This window comes from Sinocyclocheilus rhinocerous, unplaced genomic scaffold (assembly GCF_001515625.1).
Source record: "Sinocyclocheilus rhinocerous isolate Xijiao unplaced genomic scaffold, SAMN03320098_v1.1 scaffold662, whole genome shotgun sequence".
NCBI lineage: Eukaryota > Metazoa > Chordata > Actinopteri > Cypriniformes > Cyprinidae > Sinocyclocheilus > Sinocyclocheilus rhinocerous.
Window position 1 is genome coordinate 3108756 of NW_015639782.1, and position 18631 is coordinate 3127386.

The 18631-nt window shown below is 36.4% G+C and overlaps 5 protein-coding genes across 8 annotated transcripts in view; 2 read left to right on the forward strand and 3 right to left on the reverse strand.

Annotated features, from left to right (window-relative positions):
* LOC107752004 (septin-6) overlaps positions 1-3133 on the reverse strand; it is a 35489-nt gene extending 32356 nt beyond the window's left edge. For all 4 annotated transcript variants that reach the window (XM_016567834.1, XM_016567837.1, XM_016567833.1 and 1 more), the window contains exons 1-2: positions 3059-3133; positions 1232-1346 (exon numbers count right to left, since the gene is read on the reverse strand). In XM_016567834.1, the coding sequence (XP_016423320.1) occupies positions 1232-1346; positions 3059-3103 (160 nt within the window). In that variant the 5' untranslated portion in view covers positions 3104-3133. The remainder of the gene's footprint in view (positions 1-1231; positions 1347-3058) is intronic.
* A 1635-nt stretch (positions 3134-4768) lies between these two features.
* Positions 4769-6668, forward strand: LOC107752086 (ankyrin repeat domain-containing protein SOWAHD-like). The gene is made up of 2 exons (XM_016567944.1): positions 4769-5001; positions 5378-6668. The coding sequence occupies exon 2, from the start codon at positions 5492-5494 to the stop codon at positions 6551-6553; it is 1062 nt and encodes a 353-aa protein (XP_016423430.1). The 5' UTR covers positions 4769-5001; positions 5378-5491; the 3' UTR covers positions 6554-6668.
* A 1833-nt stretch (positions 6669-8501) lies between these two features.
* On the reverse strand, positions 8502-9719 carry LOC107752087 (ribosomal protein L39). The gene is made up of 3 exons (XM_016567945.1): positions 9623-9719; positions 9292-9395; positions 8502-8708 (listed from the first exon to the last, which is right to left on the reverse strand). The coding sequence occupies exons 1-3, from the start codon at positions 9623-9625 to the stop codon at positions 8660-8662; spliced, it is 156 nt and encodes a 51-aa protein (XP_016423431.1). The 5' UTR covers positions 9626-9719; the 3' UTR covers positions 8502-8659.
* Positions 9720-10610: 891 nt separating this feature from the next.
* On the reverse strand, positions 10611-15957 carry LOC107752006 (regulator of nonsense transcripts 3B-like). The gene is made up of 10 exons (XM_016567842.1): positions 15687-15957; positions 15005-15111; positions 14809-14915; positions 14300-14398; positions 14047-14157; positions 13910-13953; positions 13589-13780; positions 12866-13026; positions 12429-12741; positions 10611-11617 (listed from the first exon to the last, which is right to left on the reverse strand). Exons 1-10 carry the CDS (start codon positions 15942-15944, stop codon positions 11477-11479), a joined length of 1533 nt encoding a protein of 510 aa, XP_016423328.1. The 5' UTR covers positions 15945-15957; the 3' UTR covers positions 10611-11476.
* Positions 15958-16395: 438 nt separating this feature from the next.
* LOC107752088 (NADH dehydrogenase [ubiquinone] 1 alpha subcomplex subunit 1-like) lies at positions 16396-17096 on the forward strand. Its single transcript, XM_016567946.1, has 3 exons — positions 16396-16663; positions 16833-16922; positions 17014-17096. Exons 1-3 carry the CDS (start codon positions 16562-16564, stop codon positions 17032-17034), a joined length of 213 nt encoding a protein of 70 aa, XP_016423432.1. The 5' UTR covers positions 16396-16561; the 3' UTR covers positions 17035-17096.
* Positions 17097-18631: the final 1535 nt, after the last annotated feature.

Below are 18631 nucleotides of genomic sequence, written 5' to 3' on the forward strand. Positions count from 1 at the left end.
CATCTGTCAAAGCGCCTGACAGGGCAAGCCATTACGCTAATGCACTAGCTTAAAGCTTAAAATAAAGAATTCTCATGTTTTGGGTAGCTTGGATGACGTAACTCTCCCGCAGCATCTCATTCTGTTTCCTCCACTATTTTTAGATGCATTTTGTCCATAGAAATGCGTAAGTCAGTGCTGTAATTTGACGCAACCGGCTGAAGTTGAACGTCCACTGAGGGCAGACCCGACTAATTGATAATGAGAATCGTTGTCGATAATTTTCATAATCGATAATAATCGATTTTATCGATTAGTTGTTGCAGCCCTAGTATGAATGAAACCAAATTGTGAGTTCCTGCAACTGCTCTCCATCAGTGCATCAGTATTTAGTAAGTGGGTCACAGGACAGAATCAGTATGCATTCACAGTGAAGGGGTGTGACAAACACTGAAGCAAATGGTTAGTTTCGCCCCTGCTCCTGCATGACACACTAACCTAGGGTTGTGCCGATAGACGAAAGTATCGTGTATCAGCCTGTGGCTGATGCCTTTGACAATAGCAAGACGATTATTATTATTATTATCAGGCTAGTAATACTATCTAATTAATATTAGGGCTTATTTGTTGCATTAGGCCTATATTTATTTTTCCGCGTTTCTACAGTATTGCTCGTTTTAACCAATCACACACGATTATGCTGAGCTTATGAATGCAATGGCCAATCAGATGCGTTCAGATGAGTCATCACTGAAACAGCAGAGTTCCGTTGTTCAGCGCACGCTGACTGAATTCTGACTTGCGAATTCTCTCCTTATAAACAACAAAGTGCAGATGTACAAGCGATGTAAGTATAAGAGATTTATTCATCATACAGTGTATATTCACTGATTTTAACGGGAGTGTTTTTAAAGTGCATAAAGTTGCACTAGACTGAGCTTGTGATGATGTTCTTTGGTAATGTTCTTTGCTCGTTTTTTGTAGCTGCTTTTTGAATAACTGAGGAAATGTAAGCATTATAATTAGTAACTTACGATGTTTCTATTAATTTGTTATCATGTTAAATACAAATTCAGTCATATTAAAAACATTAGGCTGCTTTTAGTCTTACACTGGAGTTGGTTCACTTTCTCACAATGAAACTAAGTAAATAATTACATAAATTAGCACGATAATATCGTGTATCGGCGATCTCACAGGCTGACGATAGGACGATACGAAAATTGAGCATATCGCCCAACACTATACTCACCCACACAGAGGATATTAAAGCAGAAGCCATGGTTGACGGACTTGTTGACCAGCTGGTCCGGCATGCTGTCAAAGCCAACATGACCTGAGAGTGGGACGGCACGTGCACCCTCTCCCTAAGATAAAATAAAAGCAAACCATATGAATTAAACAAGCATGACTTTCACCAAAAAAGATCATTTGCACACACAGTTTCTCAGCAATGCAAAGTCTTTGTAAGCACCTTCATTCATGAGGATGCAAAAAAAGAAACATTGTCAACTTAGTAAGTAAAAGTACATAACATGCACCTCATGAACACTATGTAAGATCTTTGACAAATTGTAATACTATGGTGCAGATCTCAAAGGTTCAGCTCTATGCACTTCCTCTTTCCTGTCTGATCTCAACTGTTGAAACCACATTCAGGCAGACAGACACGAAAACCTTTTTGCAGTCACAGACAAATGTTACCGTTACCAAGTAACACAGATTCCTATGAAGCAAAGCGGTTGTAAATAACATAACACAAATGTCAGATTTAGGCCATATTATACTTCAGCACTTCCTCTACCATTGTTCACACAGGTCTGAAACCTGGCCTGCCAAAACTCTGGCAGGAAAGGCTTTCTGCCCACATTTACAGCATATCCTTTGGTGTGTGGGTGTTTGCATATGTGTGACCTATGCGATGAGCAGAGCGAATGTGCCAAATCATTAGATTTCTGCTAAAATAATAAAATTGAAGAGTGAGCATTCAATCAGCACAGATCTAATGTAATAAAGTTCCATTATCCAAATGGAAACATTAAGTTAAACTGCAATGAACGGTCATCAAAAGTGCATTCATTTCGGTGAGAACCAATCAGCCCAGATGATCAGTTCTGCTATGAGGATTACTGAGGAATAACACTAACCATAAAATGCACATATCATTAACTGCAAAACAAGCAACTAGGAAAAGTCAGACTGTGAGAGCGAGCATCTTATTGACTGAACAAACAGTCACAATCTGACCCACATGTGCAACATTCCCAAACCAGACAACCGTAAGGAGTCCAAAGGGGGGTCATCATGACAGAAACACCCCACTGGCTGCTCTGTAACCAGAACATACTGGTTCAAACCCCTGGTTTGTGTAGTAAAGACTGATATAGACGTCATTTATGATATCTCACAGCCTTTGAGCTCAGTCTCGAGTCTGCTGCCTCATGTTAGCTACATATTCACATTAGAGACGTCAGAGTGAACAGAACACAAGCTGCTACAAAATACATCTGAAATTGTTTTATATGCCAGTTTCTGACATTAATGTACGAAATACTTCATGAAAGACAACGCCCAGCGTGCTGAGGGGATACAAGGATGCTAATGCAACTAAATATAACGGTACCAGACGCGCCAGAATTAAATAGAATTTACAATACAATACAATACAATTAACTTAAACTGTCAATTAAACTGTCGTTTAATACAATAGAATGTGACTGTATCTTTTTTATCGTTGTTTGTGAAAATCCATCAATCGTGGTCACTTCAAACCGTGGTGTTCGTGCGTTATTGTTGGCCCTCAACTTTAAGCCTTTTCCCTCAAAACAGCTGCATGTAGATAGCTGTACTAAGTAAAATGTGCAAATAAATGTGATTATATATTCTAATCGAGTACACAAACAATAACAGCCGTTTAAATATTGTATAATTAATCAGTTTGTTGATAATGGGCCATTGCGTTCACGAATATCGAAACCTACTGGATTATTCTACTAATTGTCACACCCGCTAAAATATCTGGTACCAATCCAGTTTGGTAAACCCAAAGCACATCTTTGTAATAAAACAGTGCTCTTACCGCTTGTCGCGCTATCTCAGTGGCCGCCATGGTTCTCCCCTGCATCAACCATTCACAGGAAACTGCAGCACGCACGCAGAGAGAAGCTACAGCGACGAACTCAGATACGATGGACTGTACCATTCATGACTGACGCCATGGCGGCTTCTGTTATTTTTGTAATTGCACGATTTTTTTAAATTGTAATTGTATACGAATTAACGTCTAGCCAAAATACACATAGTTTGATAGTTACAACACCCAAAACAATCATGATAATCAAAATATCTCATCACACTATGTCCCCCATTTCATTAAATGGTATAGTCCTCAGCTCAACCGCTAAAATGCATATTTCTAGGTCTAACAAGTAACAACTACAGTAAAGTATGACTGAATGGCGTAAAGGTGCACTTTTCACAGAATACACTGTAAAAAAAATCCGTAAAATTTACGGTAGAAAACCGGCAGCTGTGGTTGCCGGAATTTTACCGTAAAAAATACGGTAGCAACGTTTTAGGTTTTACGGTTTTAACTTAAATTTACAGTTAAATACCGTAATTTCATTAACTGATAAAATTTTATTATATACCAACCTATTGAAGTACTAAAATCTGTTTTGTACCTTTGTAATACACTGATAACCACCAAAAGCAGGTGCTGATGAGAAAGTCACATGATGAACCAAAGCCCATCACAAGCAGCTTTTAAATAATAACATATATAGAAGGTGCACAGTGTCATTCACACAAACACCAAACACCATCATGGTAACACACGTGAAACTGAAATAATGCAATAAACATTCATTTAACAACATTAGGTGTAACACACAACCCTAATATACAAAACTGATAAGAAAAAACTAAGAAGAAACATAGTTATTTCAACAAAAGAACATCAAATTTGAAATGTAACGCAGGGAATTCTGGGAATGTCAATTTACGGTTATTCACTGTAAATTATACGGTCTTTTTCACTTCCAAATAAGGTATACTACCGTAAAATTAATGTCCAATACATGTAATGTCCAATACAGTTTTTCACCGTATATAGTAGGGGAATTTACCGTTAACCATTTAACAGGATTTTACTGTAGCATTTTTACAGTCTTTTACCGTAAAATTCACGGTCATTTTTTACAGTGTAGGCCCTATGTCTTAAATATTCAAGATTTCAGCAAGTTACGATTATGAAGTAAATATGTCACATAGGTCTACTGACTTTAAATGTTTAATAGTAATATTCCAAAGGCCATCTTAACACATTTTAATTTAATTATAGCCTAATATTTTATGTCCACACGAACGATAGGAATTATTTTCGTTAGCATTATGAAAGCATAGAGATTTAGGTTCTCTATGCTTTCATAATTTAATTTGACTCATTTACATTAGGCTGATTATACTATACATTTTAATATGTATGAATATTATGACTAGTCATGAGCTGCTGGAAGGTGATTTTGAAAACGTAACATTTCAAAAATAAGGAAGTAAACCTACATATTAAATCATATGGAATTAAGCAGGGCTAAATTTGAAAAAATAAAAATAATAATAAAATAAATAAAAATTATATAGGCTATTTAAAAAAGGTTCTCTTTTTCCTTCCTTCTCGGTTCCACCAGTCAATGAATAGTTGCGAGTGTCGTGGGTTTGAAGACAAGTGTTGATTTAGTCAGTGGTATTTGAACTTTAGACTTTATCAAGGGAGGGTTTGGACGTCGGAAATGGCCACTGTGAGGAAAAACACACTCGAATAGTTTCGTTAGCTCACAGAAAGGAGAAACTGTCGTTTAACTAAGAGTTCAGAGGTTTGTGAAGCCCTATAACCCGCAGGAAATTATTTGGTCAAGTGCAGACGGCTTGAATTAGAGGGACGAGGGAAGAATAGCCTGCTTTGAAGAGCTGTGCGGACAACAGGTGATAGCTACGGCACCGGATGGTTTACCTGAGAGACAGGTATTCATTTACATTCATCAATTAAACTTACAGTTCTCGTTAAACTTTACGAGAACATAAAATGATAACGTTCGACGTAAATGTACAGACATTAACCAGACGTAGTAAATCAACCACTGAATTTATGAAAACGTAAAAGTCGGGCTTAAAAAGTAAAAGATAAAAAAATAAAATAGTGATAATGTAAAATAGTCATTATAGTGTGAATGTTTTGTTTTAAAAGCAAATGTAAAAAGAGGAACACGAATGAGGAAGAAGCGCGTTTCTTTACCAAGAGAAAACTAAACTAGTCATGTTGCTTGTTGTTTTCCTCTTTAAATCTTTTTTTATTATAGGCTATAATTTACGAATATTATATTCCCTTTTCCCCACCCAGATTTGAACATTTATAGTTAAGAGAAGTGACTAAGGAAGACAGTTTTATATGGTTATGTAAGCCTCTTCAAATTGGATCTTATCTAAGTAAATAACTTCCCGGGGATCCGCCAGTATGTATGAGGGGAACAGCAGCGGGACCATCAGCTCTGAGGAACACTGTAATGATGACCCTGTGGGAGAAGCAGCTCTGCCCTCAGAAGAACCAGCCGATTCAGACGGTGAAGCTTCAGGCAATGATGTAAGAAATTCAGATTCCCCTAAAAGCAGGATAACAAGCCAGTTCCGCTCAAATCTTGAGGAGCGGTTGTCAAGACATGGTACTCGACCCGTGTCTCCTGCCCTCAGCGCCTCCTCGCGTAGATCCAGATTTCAGAAACAGCTGGAGGAACGGGGCAGCAGCGCCTCCCGCAGACTATCAGTTGATGCGTTGGAGAAGGGCTCCCTCACCCCCGCTATGCGAAAGAAGTATTTGAAAGAGTTGTTTTTGAATAATAAATCTGGATTGTCAAGTATTTTATCATCCAAACACAAATCGTCAGAAGCAGAGGAGGCACCGTATGGCGACACTTTGAACAGCGGTGCGCTCTGGGCTTTGGATCCTATGGAGCACGCCTGGATGCTTTCTGTTGTGGATGGAAATTATGACACTATGCTGGAATTTCTCGCTGAAGATCCCAGTTTATTGAGCAGAAAAGACTTTATCAGTGGTTTTACAGCTCTCCACTGGTTGGCCAAAAATGGAAAGGACGAGACGCTGATTCAGCTTCTCAGGCATGCAGAAAAAGAGGGGCTGTCAGTGAATGTGAACTTGAGAGGCAGTGGAGGTCTGACGCCTCTTCATGTGGCTGCCATGCATAACCAATACATGGTTGTGAAGGCTTTGGTTGGTGCATTCAGTGCTAATATAGATGTCTTGGACTACAGTGGGAAAAGAGCATGGCAGTATCTCAAAGACAATGCACCTAGAGAAATGAAGGAGCTTCTGGGAGCTTGGGATGATGAACACTCTGTAGGGTACTTGAATGTGAATAACAGTGCGAGTCAAGCACAGCCAGCTGAAGACCATACACAAGAAAATAGAGTCGAGGTGGACAGTTCAGGAGGAATCACACACAAGCGATTCTCATCATTTAAGAGGCTGTTATACAACATTGGTCTGCTTGAAAATATCTGAGACTTTGCCAAAATCATGTTTTCAGGTCATTATTGTTATACAATTACAATTTGTTCCTTTAACAAAATTTGTATGGTTAATAATGTGGCACCTATTAACTTGATAACAGTGCTGTGTATTATATGATGCATTTTAATCTTTTTAATTAACCGAGTTGCAAGGAACTTATCACCAATGTTTTAGTTTATATATATATATTATATATATATGGATGTTAAATACAGCTGGATAAAACAAAAACTGTCCATCTTCATTTCAAGAATTACAAAATGTGATTCTTTTAACAGGGGTGATTATTTTCTGTACCCACTGTATATAAATAAACAACTTTCTCAATTACATTTTAAATCATTTTGCAAAAATAAATAACTTCAGGCTTAAATTTTCTGCTTCCAACCATTACAATATGGAAGTAACATTTTCCAGTGTAAATGTGTAAAGATTCTTAAATCAAGATACATTTACTTGTGAAGAAAACATTTTCTGAAAATTGATTAAAACAAGACCAAAAACTTGCCAAATTGGCTCAAAGAGAAAAAATAAATATGGAAAAGAATTTCTCATATCCATGAAAAAATTGATGTTTAGATATTTGTATAGGAAAAACAGAAAATACTGAAGAATTCATTTTTTTTGCAGTCACACTTGGGAGACTATGAATTTAGGACTTCCTGCTCAAAATTAACGCCTTTTTAAGGCCTTAATTTAAGTGAATTAAGACTTTAAGAACTGCAGAAACAAATACACACATATGTCTAGATAGATAGATAAAAACGTGTTTATCCTTCATGAGGAGCGTAAAAGCTCAGTGAAAGACAATAAAAGTGTTTATTAGTCGCTGTTTTTTTGTGCACAACAATCTGTTGCAAACCAGCCACTGGAAAATGTCAACTTTGACATTTGCCATTTTCACAAAAGAGGAAAAACACTTCTGCTTCGATGACAAGTCTTTTATTGTTCAGCAAGGACATAACCAGAATATCTGTACAAAAGAGAGACTGCTGCTCCAGATAGCATGGCTTCTCTCCAGCTCTGGATGAGTTGGTGGTCCTGGCAGGGCACAGACAGAGGGGGAAGCTGAAGTAAACCGTGTTTACAAGCCCAGCTTGGTCCTTCTCCAGTGTCTCCTCTTGGAGTTGTATCTGCAAAGAGATTTGCCAAGATAAAGCATCACGGAGGCAAACACCCATTAAAATCAATTACACTACACTCTTTAGGCTATTGTAATAAACTGCATTGCACAACAAATACGAACAGTGCAGCCAAGAAAATTATGAAGAGGGTTTGAAACGATACAAAACCCATCAAGCATATGTCAGTTTAATGTCACAACAAAATGTAGTGTAAAAAACACCACATACATCAATTTAATGCATTAACACTATAGCAGCAAACCAGTCTAAGTATTGATAAGCAAAGTTGCTTAATGTGCACATCCTCAATGTAAAAAATGCACAATTATAATCCAAAGTAAAACGTGTCTCCACATCAGAGCATTCACATGTCATATGAGAGATGACAATACTCATGACTCCAAAGCAGAAGGATGCTCTCAGCAGGAAAATAAATATGGAAAAGAATTTCTCATACCCATGAAAAAATTGATGTTTAGATATTTGTATAGGAAAAACTGAAGAATTAATTTTTTTCACAGTCACATTTGGGAGACTGAATTTAGGACTTCCTGCTCAAAATTAACGCCTTTTTAAGGCCTTAATTTAAGTGAATTAAGACTTTAAGAACTGCAGAAACAAATACACACATATGTCTAGATAGATAGATAAAAACGTGTTTATCCTTCATGAGGAGCGTAAAAGCTCAGTGAAAGACAATAAAAGTGTTTATTAGTCGCTGTTTTTTTGTGCACAACAATCTGTTGCAAACCAGCCACTGGAAAATGTCAACTTTGACATTTGCCATTTTCACAAAAGAGGAAAAACACTTCTGCTTCGATGACAAGTCTTTTATTGTTCAGCAAGGACATAACCAGAATATCTGTACAAAAGAGAGACTGCTGCTCCAGATAGCATGGCTTCTCTCCAGCTCTGGATGAGTTGGTGGTCCTGGCAGGGCACAGACAGAGGGGGAAGCTGAAGTAAACCGTGTTTACAAGCCCAGCTTGGTCCTTCTCCAGTGTCTCCTCTTGGAGTTGTATCTGCAAAGAGATTTGCCAAGATAAAGCATCACGGAGGCAAACACCCATTAAAATCAATTACACTACACTCTTTAGGCTATTGTAATAAACTGCATTGCACAACAAATACGAACAGTGCAGCCAAGAAAATTATGAAGAGGGTTTGAAACGATACAAAACCCATCAAGCATATGTCAGTTTAATGTCACAACAAAATGTAGTGTAATAAACACCACATACATCAATTTAATGCATTAACACTATAGCAGCAAACCAGTCTAAGTATTGATAAGCAAAGTTGCTTAATGTGCACATCCTCAATGTAAAAAATGCACAATTATAATCCAAAGTAAAACGTGTCTCCACATCAGAGCATTCACATGTCATATGAGAGATGACAATACTCATGACTCCAAAGCAGAAGGATGCTCTCAGCAGGATAATGGCAGTACTCCCACAAAATTTAGCACTGTAATTGCGTCCTGCTTTCGTTGGCTACTAGAAACTATAGAAGCAGAAAAAATAACTACTATCACTTTAAGACCGTCGTTGCGGGTGTAACATAGCAGTGTTCCTTACAGCGGCAATAACCATGTCGATATACCTGATCTTGTTGCCAGTTTTCATCCTAATCCACTGTGGGATCGGCCTGTTCTGCTTCTGCTTCTTGGCGAGGAAGCGTTTGATTCTGAAGGTCTTATGCGACGCCTGAAACACAAATGTGAAGCACGCCGTCAGACAGTCTGCAATGGCTGGAGTTCATCATCCCGCGACGCTTCACCGGGGAAATACGAGCTACGATTTAATTACTCACCGAACATTAATCTCTCAAATATTAAATCCCACCACCTAGGAACTTCCACTGATATACAAAAATGAAGAGATATACATGAGAACAACTACCTGTTCAAGGATGCTTTAAGATTCCCACTTACCATTTCGGAGCTCGCTATCCGTTCACCACTATGGCGGTAGTCGAAGAGAAGGAACCATGGGTAATGCGAGCACTGTATATCCGACTCACAAACCGAGCCGCTCCTTCAACTCACAGCGACACCCAGTGGCTCCACGGATCACAAGCTACTAGGTATATTTCGCTTTTTGAAAATTAGATTTTGCATGCAATTCTGCGTTTTGAAGTGTAATTACAGGCATTGTTTTATTGTGCATGTACATATATTGTTACCAATATAACAGACATAACATGAAAATAAAAGATAGTTTTTGTATGTTCAGTTTTTTATAGACAAAAACATTGTCCCAGTTTATGCGTCAACCATGTTAACATCATAAATAAGCCCTCCTAGGGCACTTATTATTAAAATAATGTACAATTAATTCGATAGATTAAGAAAAGTGGGATAATGACATCCTTTCGGGCAATGAATCTCTTCAAGAAAAATGATCCCCTCTTATTTTATTACTTTGTTGTTATATTTTTTTATTTTTGTACAGCCAACAACCAATTATTGAAACTTACTATGTGAATAATCAGCAATATCAGCATTTAATTATCTTTCTCATAAAATGACATCAAGCACAAGGCTTTTAATGGCTAAATTAACTTACATTTACATTTAGTCATTTAGCAGATGCTTTTATCCGAAGCGACTTACAAATTAATTTAATGAAAAAATTTAATTAAATAAAAATAAAAACAATTAAAAAATAAAAATGTATTTAATGAAACTTAAAACCATAAAGCTATTAACTTTAAAGTCTTAACTATATTCAAACTTAAATGTAAAAAAAATGGTTAATTTATTGTAAGGTGACACAATTGCAATTTATTAAGACTTTAAGATACCTTGAACATTTCAAAGAAATTTCCTTTAAAAATCACGTTTTATAAATAAAAAGCAACCCATAAAGGGCATGGAATGAAAACAATTCAATTTTTGACCAGATAAATGTAATAGACAAATAAAACTACAAATAACACACAGGTTGTTCATTTATTGTTTTTTGGATTTCTCTTCACATTTTGACAAAGCTGCAACTATAAAAGGAAACCGAGCTGTTTTTTGAGTTAAGGATTAGTTACAATGGAACATATAATTGGATGGCAGCACAGTTTCCAAACCAAGCTAACCAGAAGTTGGATTTTTCTGAGTGGTAAGATATGCTTCAATTCCAAAACTAGAAAAGGCCACATCTGTTTTTGCATATAATTTAGTCGACTTGCAGAAAATAACTGAGTGATCAAGGCATCAGCATTATAAAGCATGGCTCTTTTTCCACCTGACCAATCCCTAATCAGAACAGAAACATTGTAGATCAGCAGGCTCTTTAAAACGGCTGCAGGCTCAAAGAACACAAATTTATTACTCATTGTCTGAAGTGAAATGCAGTGGATTTGGGTAAGGCATGAAAGATCTTTCTAAATACGGAACAGTGAGAAATGGTGAGCAAGCTGGATCAGACCTTTGTTAAACTATGAAACAGAAAAGCATGTGAAGTAAAACAAGTTCGGCTGTGTACCAAAAGTAAGGTCACTTTTTAATTATCGTGGTCCAATAACTTTGGCTTCTCTCGTGATTAAGCCCTGTTTCTCAAATCTAACCGTCGGTTAGGACTTGCCTTGCTCATGAACAAACTTTGGGAGGCTCATTCAGGCACTGGAGGGCAACAGGTATGTGCTCTCAAGTCACTGACAGAGAAGTTTTTTTTTTAAGTGTGGGGGGGGGGGATTTCTTTTGATGGCAGCACCATGTTTTTGAGGTGTTTGTCCTGATTAGAACAGAGCCCCTCCTCTCAAGACATCATGTCATGCCAGCAGAGCTGTTTCTTCACTCAGCAGCTTTCTCTTGAGTGCTCTTGGACTCCCGCTCAGCCCTCTTCTCCGCTGCCTGTCCATCTCCTCCTGTTCCTCCTCCACCCCGGTTACGGCTCCTCGCCCCAGGCTGGTACAGCTGAATTGCAGGCCGATCCTAAGACAGAAATGTAAAAACTATAAGCAATACGTGAAATACAAGTTATACACATACAACGTTTTTGATGTTTTTATAAGAAGTCTCTAATGCTCATCAAGGCTGCATTTTTTATCAAAAACATAGTAAAAGCAGTAATATTGTGTAATATTACTACAATCTTAAAATAAATAAAAAAAATGTAATTTATTCCTGTGATGGCAAAGCCATTACTCCAGTCTTCAGTATCACACGGTCCTTCAGAAATCATTCTAATATACTGTTTTGGTGCTCCATTATAAATTATTACTGGTGCTCAGTTAATAATAATGGTTCTCATTATTATCAATGTTGAAAACAGTTTTAGCTGCTTAATATTTTGTGGAAACAATCAGGATTCTTTGATGAATAGAACAACCAAAAGAACAGCATTTATTTCAAATAAAAACCCTAAAGTTTTGAAAGGCAGTTAATAAAAAAAAAAATTAAGCAGCACATCTGTTTTCAACATTGTATTAAGAAATATTACTTAATATTATGTATTACCTTGAGCAGCAAATCAGCAGATTAGAATGATTTCTGAAGGATCATGTGACACTGAAGACTGGAGTAATGATGCTGAAAATTCAGCTTTTCCATCACAGGAATAAATTATATTTTAAAATATATTAAAATCAGAAAAAATGCTTAAATTGTAATAATATTTAACAATATTACTTTTTTTCCACTGTATTTTTGATCAAATAAATGCAGCTTTGGTGAGCATAAGATACTGCTTTCAAAAACATTTAAAAAAATCATAATTCTTCCAAACAAATGACCGGTCGTGTACCTTATTTCTCAGACGGTCTTTTTTGGCACTGTCTTCTTTTTTGCTGTCCTTTGATGGCTTTTCAGGGTGAGCATTAACGGAGGACTCTCCAGTGTTTTCATTCTTTCTTTTCTCCCAAACACGCTCCTTGTCCTTCTTCCCCTCCTCATCTCTCTTTCTGTAGGCGTTTTCTCCATCATGACGTTCCCTTTTCCTCCGTTCTTCATCCTGCCTTCTGATACGTTCTTTTTCTTTCTGTCTTCGCTCTCTCTCTCTGTCCCGGTCTCGCTCTCCATCACGATCTCTGTAATTTTTATGCCCACTATCCTCTGACCTAAAAACCAAAGCATATTGACATCATGATATGAAATTAGAGAAGACCTGAAAAGTAAAACATGTGTTGAGTAAGGCTGGGAATCTTTTTTGTCCAGCGCCAATGTCGATTGTAACCAACATACTTTCCCCCTTTCTCCTCTCTGTGTTCACCATTCTGCCGCTTCTTTGTGTCTCCTCCTCCAGGAGGTCGATCTTCCTTCTGTTTCTCTCGGTCTTGTTTCTTGGGCTTTTCCTTTGGCTTCTCAGTATCACCATCATCTGCTTTCTCTGTTTTTTTCAAGAGCTGAAAGACAAAACCAGGTTAAACATTACCGTTCAAAAGTTGGGATCAGTAAGATTTTAAAAGGATGCATTTAATTGATCAAAAAAGTGACAGTAAGGACATTTATGTTACAAATGTTTTCTATTTCAAAATATTGTTCTTTTGAACTTTCTATTCATCAAAGAATCCTGGAAAAAAAATATGTATCATGGTTTACACAAAAATATGAGGCAGCACAACTGTTTTCAACACTGATAATAACAAGAAATCAGTCAAAACAAGAATATTAGAATGATTTCTGAAGGATCATGTGACACTGAAGACACTGAAGAGTAATGATGCTGAAAATTCAGCTTTGCATCACAGGAATAAAGTACATTTTAAAATATATTAAAATAGAAAACAGTTCTTTTAAACTAAATATATTTTACAATATTATTGTTTTGTATTGTTTAAATAAATGCAGCCTTGGAGAGCATAATTATTTCAAAAACGTTTAAAAATCTTGCCAACTTTCGTGTATGAAACTTTTAGTAATGAAACTCAATAATGAATCTATGTAGTCAATAATATTTAGACGTACCTTAATTTTTGGCTGTTCATCTTTAGGTTGGTCCTTATCCTTATCAGATGCCTTTTCTCCTTTTTTAAATTTCTCAGCCTCTTTTCTTTTTCTTCTGTCCTCCTCTCTCCACTTACGCCTTTCTTCATCTCGCAGGCGTTTACGTTCTAGTTCTCTCCGTCTCCTCTCTTCTTTCTTTTCTTCTCTAATCCTCTGGGGAGGACAGGATGAGAGAGCATGAACACACTACACATACAGTATGGCGTATTATATATGGAAACTAAATGAACTGATGTCAGGCTAATGAAGTATGCAATTAAGTCAGTAAATATTACTTTTTAACTGTTTATTTTTAAGGAAGTCCAAGAGTGGTGTCGTTTTTTTAGCTGGGGAAAGAACATTTGAGATAATTATTTTAAATCAAGAGCGAAAACTTTTTTAAATTCTTTTGTTTAGAGATGTTGTGTTGAAAAACACACCACTAAGTTCCTTTGTCTTGGCCTCGATTTCCTCAAGTAATGTCTCAGGGTTGGAAGGGAATTTTTCCTCATCACCATTGTAGAACTCCAAAAAATTTTTGTAATCAGCATCTAATAAGTCACAGGTAAACAAATAATAAACTATTGTTTGCAGTGATAACAATCAAATGTAAAACACACACACACATTTATATATATGTATATATGTGTGTGTGTGTGTGTGTATATATATATATATATATATATATTTCACCATCTTCAATTGTTCCACTTTTGGCATCCTTCTTCTTGCTCCTTTTCTTAGCAGTTTTCTGGAATGGTGCAAACTCAACAATTGCTGGATATTCTTGACCTAATGTGGAAAAAAGAAGATAAAACAGTTCTCACTGTTAGAGACGTTCACCAGAAATTTACCAGCACACAAACCATCTCAGTCTGAAGACTCTATGAGATTTAAGGCGCACAATTCTGACTCCTAAAACCACTGATTAGCAAGTAAACACTGAATCCTGGAAATGATGACACACAAAAATCAAACCTCGATTATCAATGAAGACATAGCCATCAAACCGGTCACTGAAGAGAACTACGTCATCTTGATTTTTGAAATTCAGATACGCTCTTGCAAACAGATGAGGGAAAAGACTGCAAAATAAACAAACATCTCGATCAGCCATCAGAACACAATTCTGACTCCTAAATCCACTGATTAGCAAGTAAACACTGAATCCTGGAAATGATAATGACACACAAAAATCAAACCTCGATTATCAATGAAGACATAGCCATCAAACCGGTCACTGAAGAGAACTACGTCATCTTGATTTTTGAAATTCAGATACGCTCTTGCAAACAGATGAGGGAAAAGACTGCAAAATAAACAAACATCTCGATCAGCCATCAGATACCTTTCATTATATTTCAGTCTTCTGTTTTCTTTTATAAGAATGCTACAAACCTAGTATCACTAGAGAAAAACTCCAGGTAATCCAGCTCTGGAAGAGGCTGCAGTTGTTCCACTAAATCTTCTTTAGTTAGACTTGGAGGGAGACGTCGGATCACAATCTAAAAAAATTTAATAAAATGGTGTAAAAAGAACAAAAATTAATACTGGAATTACTTGCACACACTTTGTGTTTTATACACTGTAATACCCATATGACACATGAGATATTTATAGTTTACGTGGTTGAGGTGCTAAGAGTGGAAGAGTTAGTTGTTAACCTATATGCACATGTACTATATATACAAGGTAAAGTTTATTAACTGTGATTGATGTGTATAATAACATTAAAGTGACTGAAATATGATCTGACATTTAAAATACTATAAATTATTGTTTGTGGCTGTATCCATAAAAATCCCCCTGTCAAAGTTTCTAGGTGATTCCTCTTTATTATTTTGCTAACAAAGTGCCAAATCCCCGCAGTGATTGGAAACTTTGACAAGGGGATTTGCTAACCAGTCTTTTCAGTTATATTCAACTGCAACGTTTAAATCAAAGCGAGAATATGTAAACGTGTTAGTAAAAATACAGCTGCAAACAATAATCTATAGTATTTCAAATGAAAGCGGCTAGCTGCGCTGTTTATAGTCTATTTGTAGCAGGAATGTAGCCAGCTAGCCTGCTAACTAACTACCTTTGTCAAAGCCTCCTTCTTCTCTTTATTTGGCTTCTCTGGCTTTTCATTTTCATCACATTTTATTTCCACTTTCTTTTCTCTGGGACGCGTGTTTTCCTTGTCCTCCTTCATGATCCTTTGCCAACTTCTGCAGCGATGTTCTACGTATATTTCTTGCTGTTTATCAGTCGTATGTGTGCTATCTCTCCACTGCCCAACTTTCCGCAGTTGTCTCTCCGTAACACCAGCAGGCGTCTCTGATTGGCTACAGCTCATGACGCAAAGAGTCTCTCGATAAAGCGAGGAGCGTCCACTCTTCCACTCTGCTAATTTATCGTTGTCAAGTGGACTCTTGCTAGGGAGAAAACTCGATGACAATTAGTGACTGTTAATGACACTAACAGCATATTTGCCACAATATTACATAAAAAGAAATTCACACACTTCCTAATACTTGTCTCTTTTGCTGAACTTAAGTGGCTCTTACATGAAGAGTGGACAGGCTAGACATTGCTGTGCTCCTCCCAATTCTTTAACTATTTTTATCATTAGGCTATATCATTCAAAAATGATAAAAAAATGTAATTCTGTGCTACGCACGACCTGATTAACAAAGTGGCCATAAGTCTGTTAATACTGTAGTAGTTTTAGCAGTATAAAAGACTTACACTAAGAGCCACAATGCGGCGCTGCAGTATTACAGCCGAGGTTTTCAGATGCGGAAATGAATTATACACATCTCGGAAGTTGTTTTTGTGACCGACCGTCATAAGGGCAGACATTTTGGCCCATGTAGTAGACAAATTTGCAAGTTTTTTTTTGAAAAACATTAAATAAATCGTGTCCTCTGCAATAATTTCTCTTTGTTTGTACACTCATATTTCACCACAATCATGTGGTATGAGATATTGCCCGGTTTTGCTATTATGACAGTTTGTCTGATGATTCCTGGCATCGCAACTGCTCAAATCCAGAAGTTCACAAACGGTGGAAAGGTGAGTTATGATGATGAGCAGTGTTTGTCAGTCTTAATCATTGAGTATATGCTTTAATGAATCTTTCAATAGATGTAAACCTTTGTTTCAGTTTGACATTTGTCTGATCTTTCTGTACGCTCTCGTATAGAAAGTCTACAGCATTTAATCCACTTCTTCTTGTACTCAGGAAAAGAGGATCGTACGCGTACCCTATCACTGGTATTTGATGGAGAGAGACAGGAGAGTGTCTGGAACTGGTGCACATTACCATGCAAAGGTAATAACTTGTATAAACTTATGTAAAACGTATCAGTACTGACAATATGCTCACAATAGCTGGTGTTTTAATATTCTTCTTTATTTCATAGGGGCTTGAAAACATCAAATGAAGAGCCACCAAGCAACAATTGAAATGTACATTTTGTCCAGCCGTCTATTAAAATGTTATCTTTAAATTATTAGTTTTGCTTGCTGTTTTCATTTTGTGTGTGTGTGTGTGCGTGCATATTTGATTTTTTTAATAGAGCTGTTATATTGTACTGTTTTGATACTGGTTCACTGTGGTGTGAATATACATTTGAATATGATTTGTTTGCATAGTTTACTTTATTAGGTTAATAATTCCTTAACCCACTTAACTGAGGTTTTAGTTAATAGTAATTAAGACTAATTTTGATTTTAGTTGGCAGAGTAAAACATTTTATCACATCACTTTGTCACTTCACCATGTACTCAAGTGTAATGATGGGTTAAAATATAGAGTGCATGATCTAATTCTTGCAGTTTTTAGAGAGGCAGAGCAATGCATATAAATACATTGTACATAATACACATGACATACTGCAGAGTCTACAAAATGTGCTAAGTACTTAAAATAATTCTAATTGATCGATTTAAGTGGATCTACAAAAGACTTGAAAATATACTAAGTATACATAATGTGCATAAACGGTGTAATATGTTTATGTAATATACAGGCTCCACAGAATCCTCTGACAGCTTCAAATGGAGTGTCAGTTGATATAATATGTGGTAATGCAATAAGTACACAAATTGTACTAAAGTAGTAACACTCTTATTTTTTTAAGAAAATCTTGTGCACTTTTTACATCCATTTAGATGTCCAGTGAAGAAAATTGAGATGATGAAGCAAGCATGCAGACATGACATACTTCTATTCAAAACCATAATTCTTTTAGCAGGCTTCGTGATAGAATTGTGATTTCCAGGCTGGGAAAAGACATGGAAGTTACTATTGTGAATTTATTGTGTAGATTTTGCTCTTTGTAAGTGCAATAAGATTATTAGTGTTATTTTATATAGCCGTAAATGTAAAAATCATTTTAAAGCAGGGGTATTCAATTAAGTTCCAAGAGGTCCGGTCTCTATATTTTCTTCCCAGTGGCCCGGACAATATACATGGCCCCTGAGAAAGAAAATCATCAGTTCAGCCCAATTAGATGTGAATATTAAAGGTTAAGATCAAATGTTTTACTAAGCTTTTATTTATTTTTAAGTTTAGATACATATGTAAGGCTGCTCACTGTGTTTCTGATTCTGTTTTTACAATAACCGCGTCATCTTAATGGCGCTTGAGTTTCTTTATAGAGAAGCAAATGAATATTGTTGACAATTCCTACAACTAGAGATTCAAAGCACATTTCAAAAAACAAAGACTCTATAGTTTAACTAACCTGACAAGGTTAATGCAGGCTTATTACTAAAGAAATTCTCATTCTTGATTAGGGCTGTGCGATATTGAAGAAAAATGCGATATGCGATACGATAATGCTTAAAGTGCCACATGCTCAGATGAAACAGTTTTATTCAGTTTTATTGAGTCAGTTCTGTGAACTTCTATAACTATCTTGTGTCATATATATATGGTTATTTGTATGTATGCATGTATCAAGAGCTCCTGTAAAACCACAACAAATTCGTTGTTTGCGCACACTTAAGTGGTGAATAAAGCTACTTCTGATTCTA

Excerpts from the sequence above, each read along its gene's own strand:
- LOC107752086 (XM_016567944.1), top strand. The coding sequence starts at position 5,492 with ATGTATGAGGGGAACAGCAGCGGGACCATCAGCTCTGAGGAACACTGT.
- LOC107752087 (XM_016567945.1), bottom strand. Across the intron at positions 8,709-9,291 it reads AAAACTGGCAACAAGATCAG|ATACAACTCCAAGAGGAGAC; the intron begins GTATATCGACAT and ends ATCTCTTTGCAG.
- LOC107752006 (XM_016567842.1), bottom strand. The coding sequence starts at position 15,944 with ATGAGCTGTAGCCAATCAGAGACGCCTGCTGGTGTTACGGAGAGACAA. Across the intron at positions 14,399-14,808 it reads TGTCTTCATTGATAATCGAG|GTCAAGAATATCCAGCAATT; the intron begins GTTTGATTTTTG and ends TTTCCACATTAG. Across the intron at positions 13,781-13,909 it reads ACTTCCTTAAAAATAAACAG|AGGATTAGAGAAGAAAAGAA; the intron begins TTAAAAAGTAAT and ends TGTCCTCCCCAG.
- LOC107752088 (XM_016567946.1), top strand. The coding sequence starts at position 16,562 with ATGTGGTATGAGATATTGCCCGGTTTTGCTATTATGACAGTTTGTCTG. Across the intron at positions 16,664-16,832 it reads AGTTCACAAACGGTGGAAAG|GAAAAGAGGATCGTACGCGT; the intron begins GTGAGTTATGAT and ends TCTTGTACTCAG. Across the intron at positions 16,923-17,013 it reads GTGCACATTACCATGCAAAG|GGGCTTGAAAACATCAAATG; the intron begins GTAATAACTTGT and ends TTTATTTCATAG.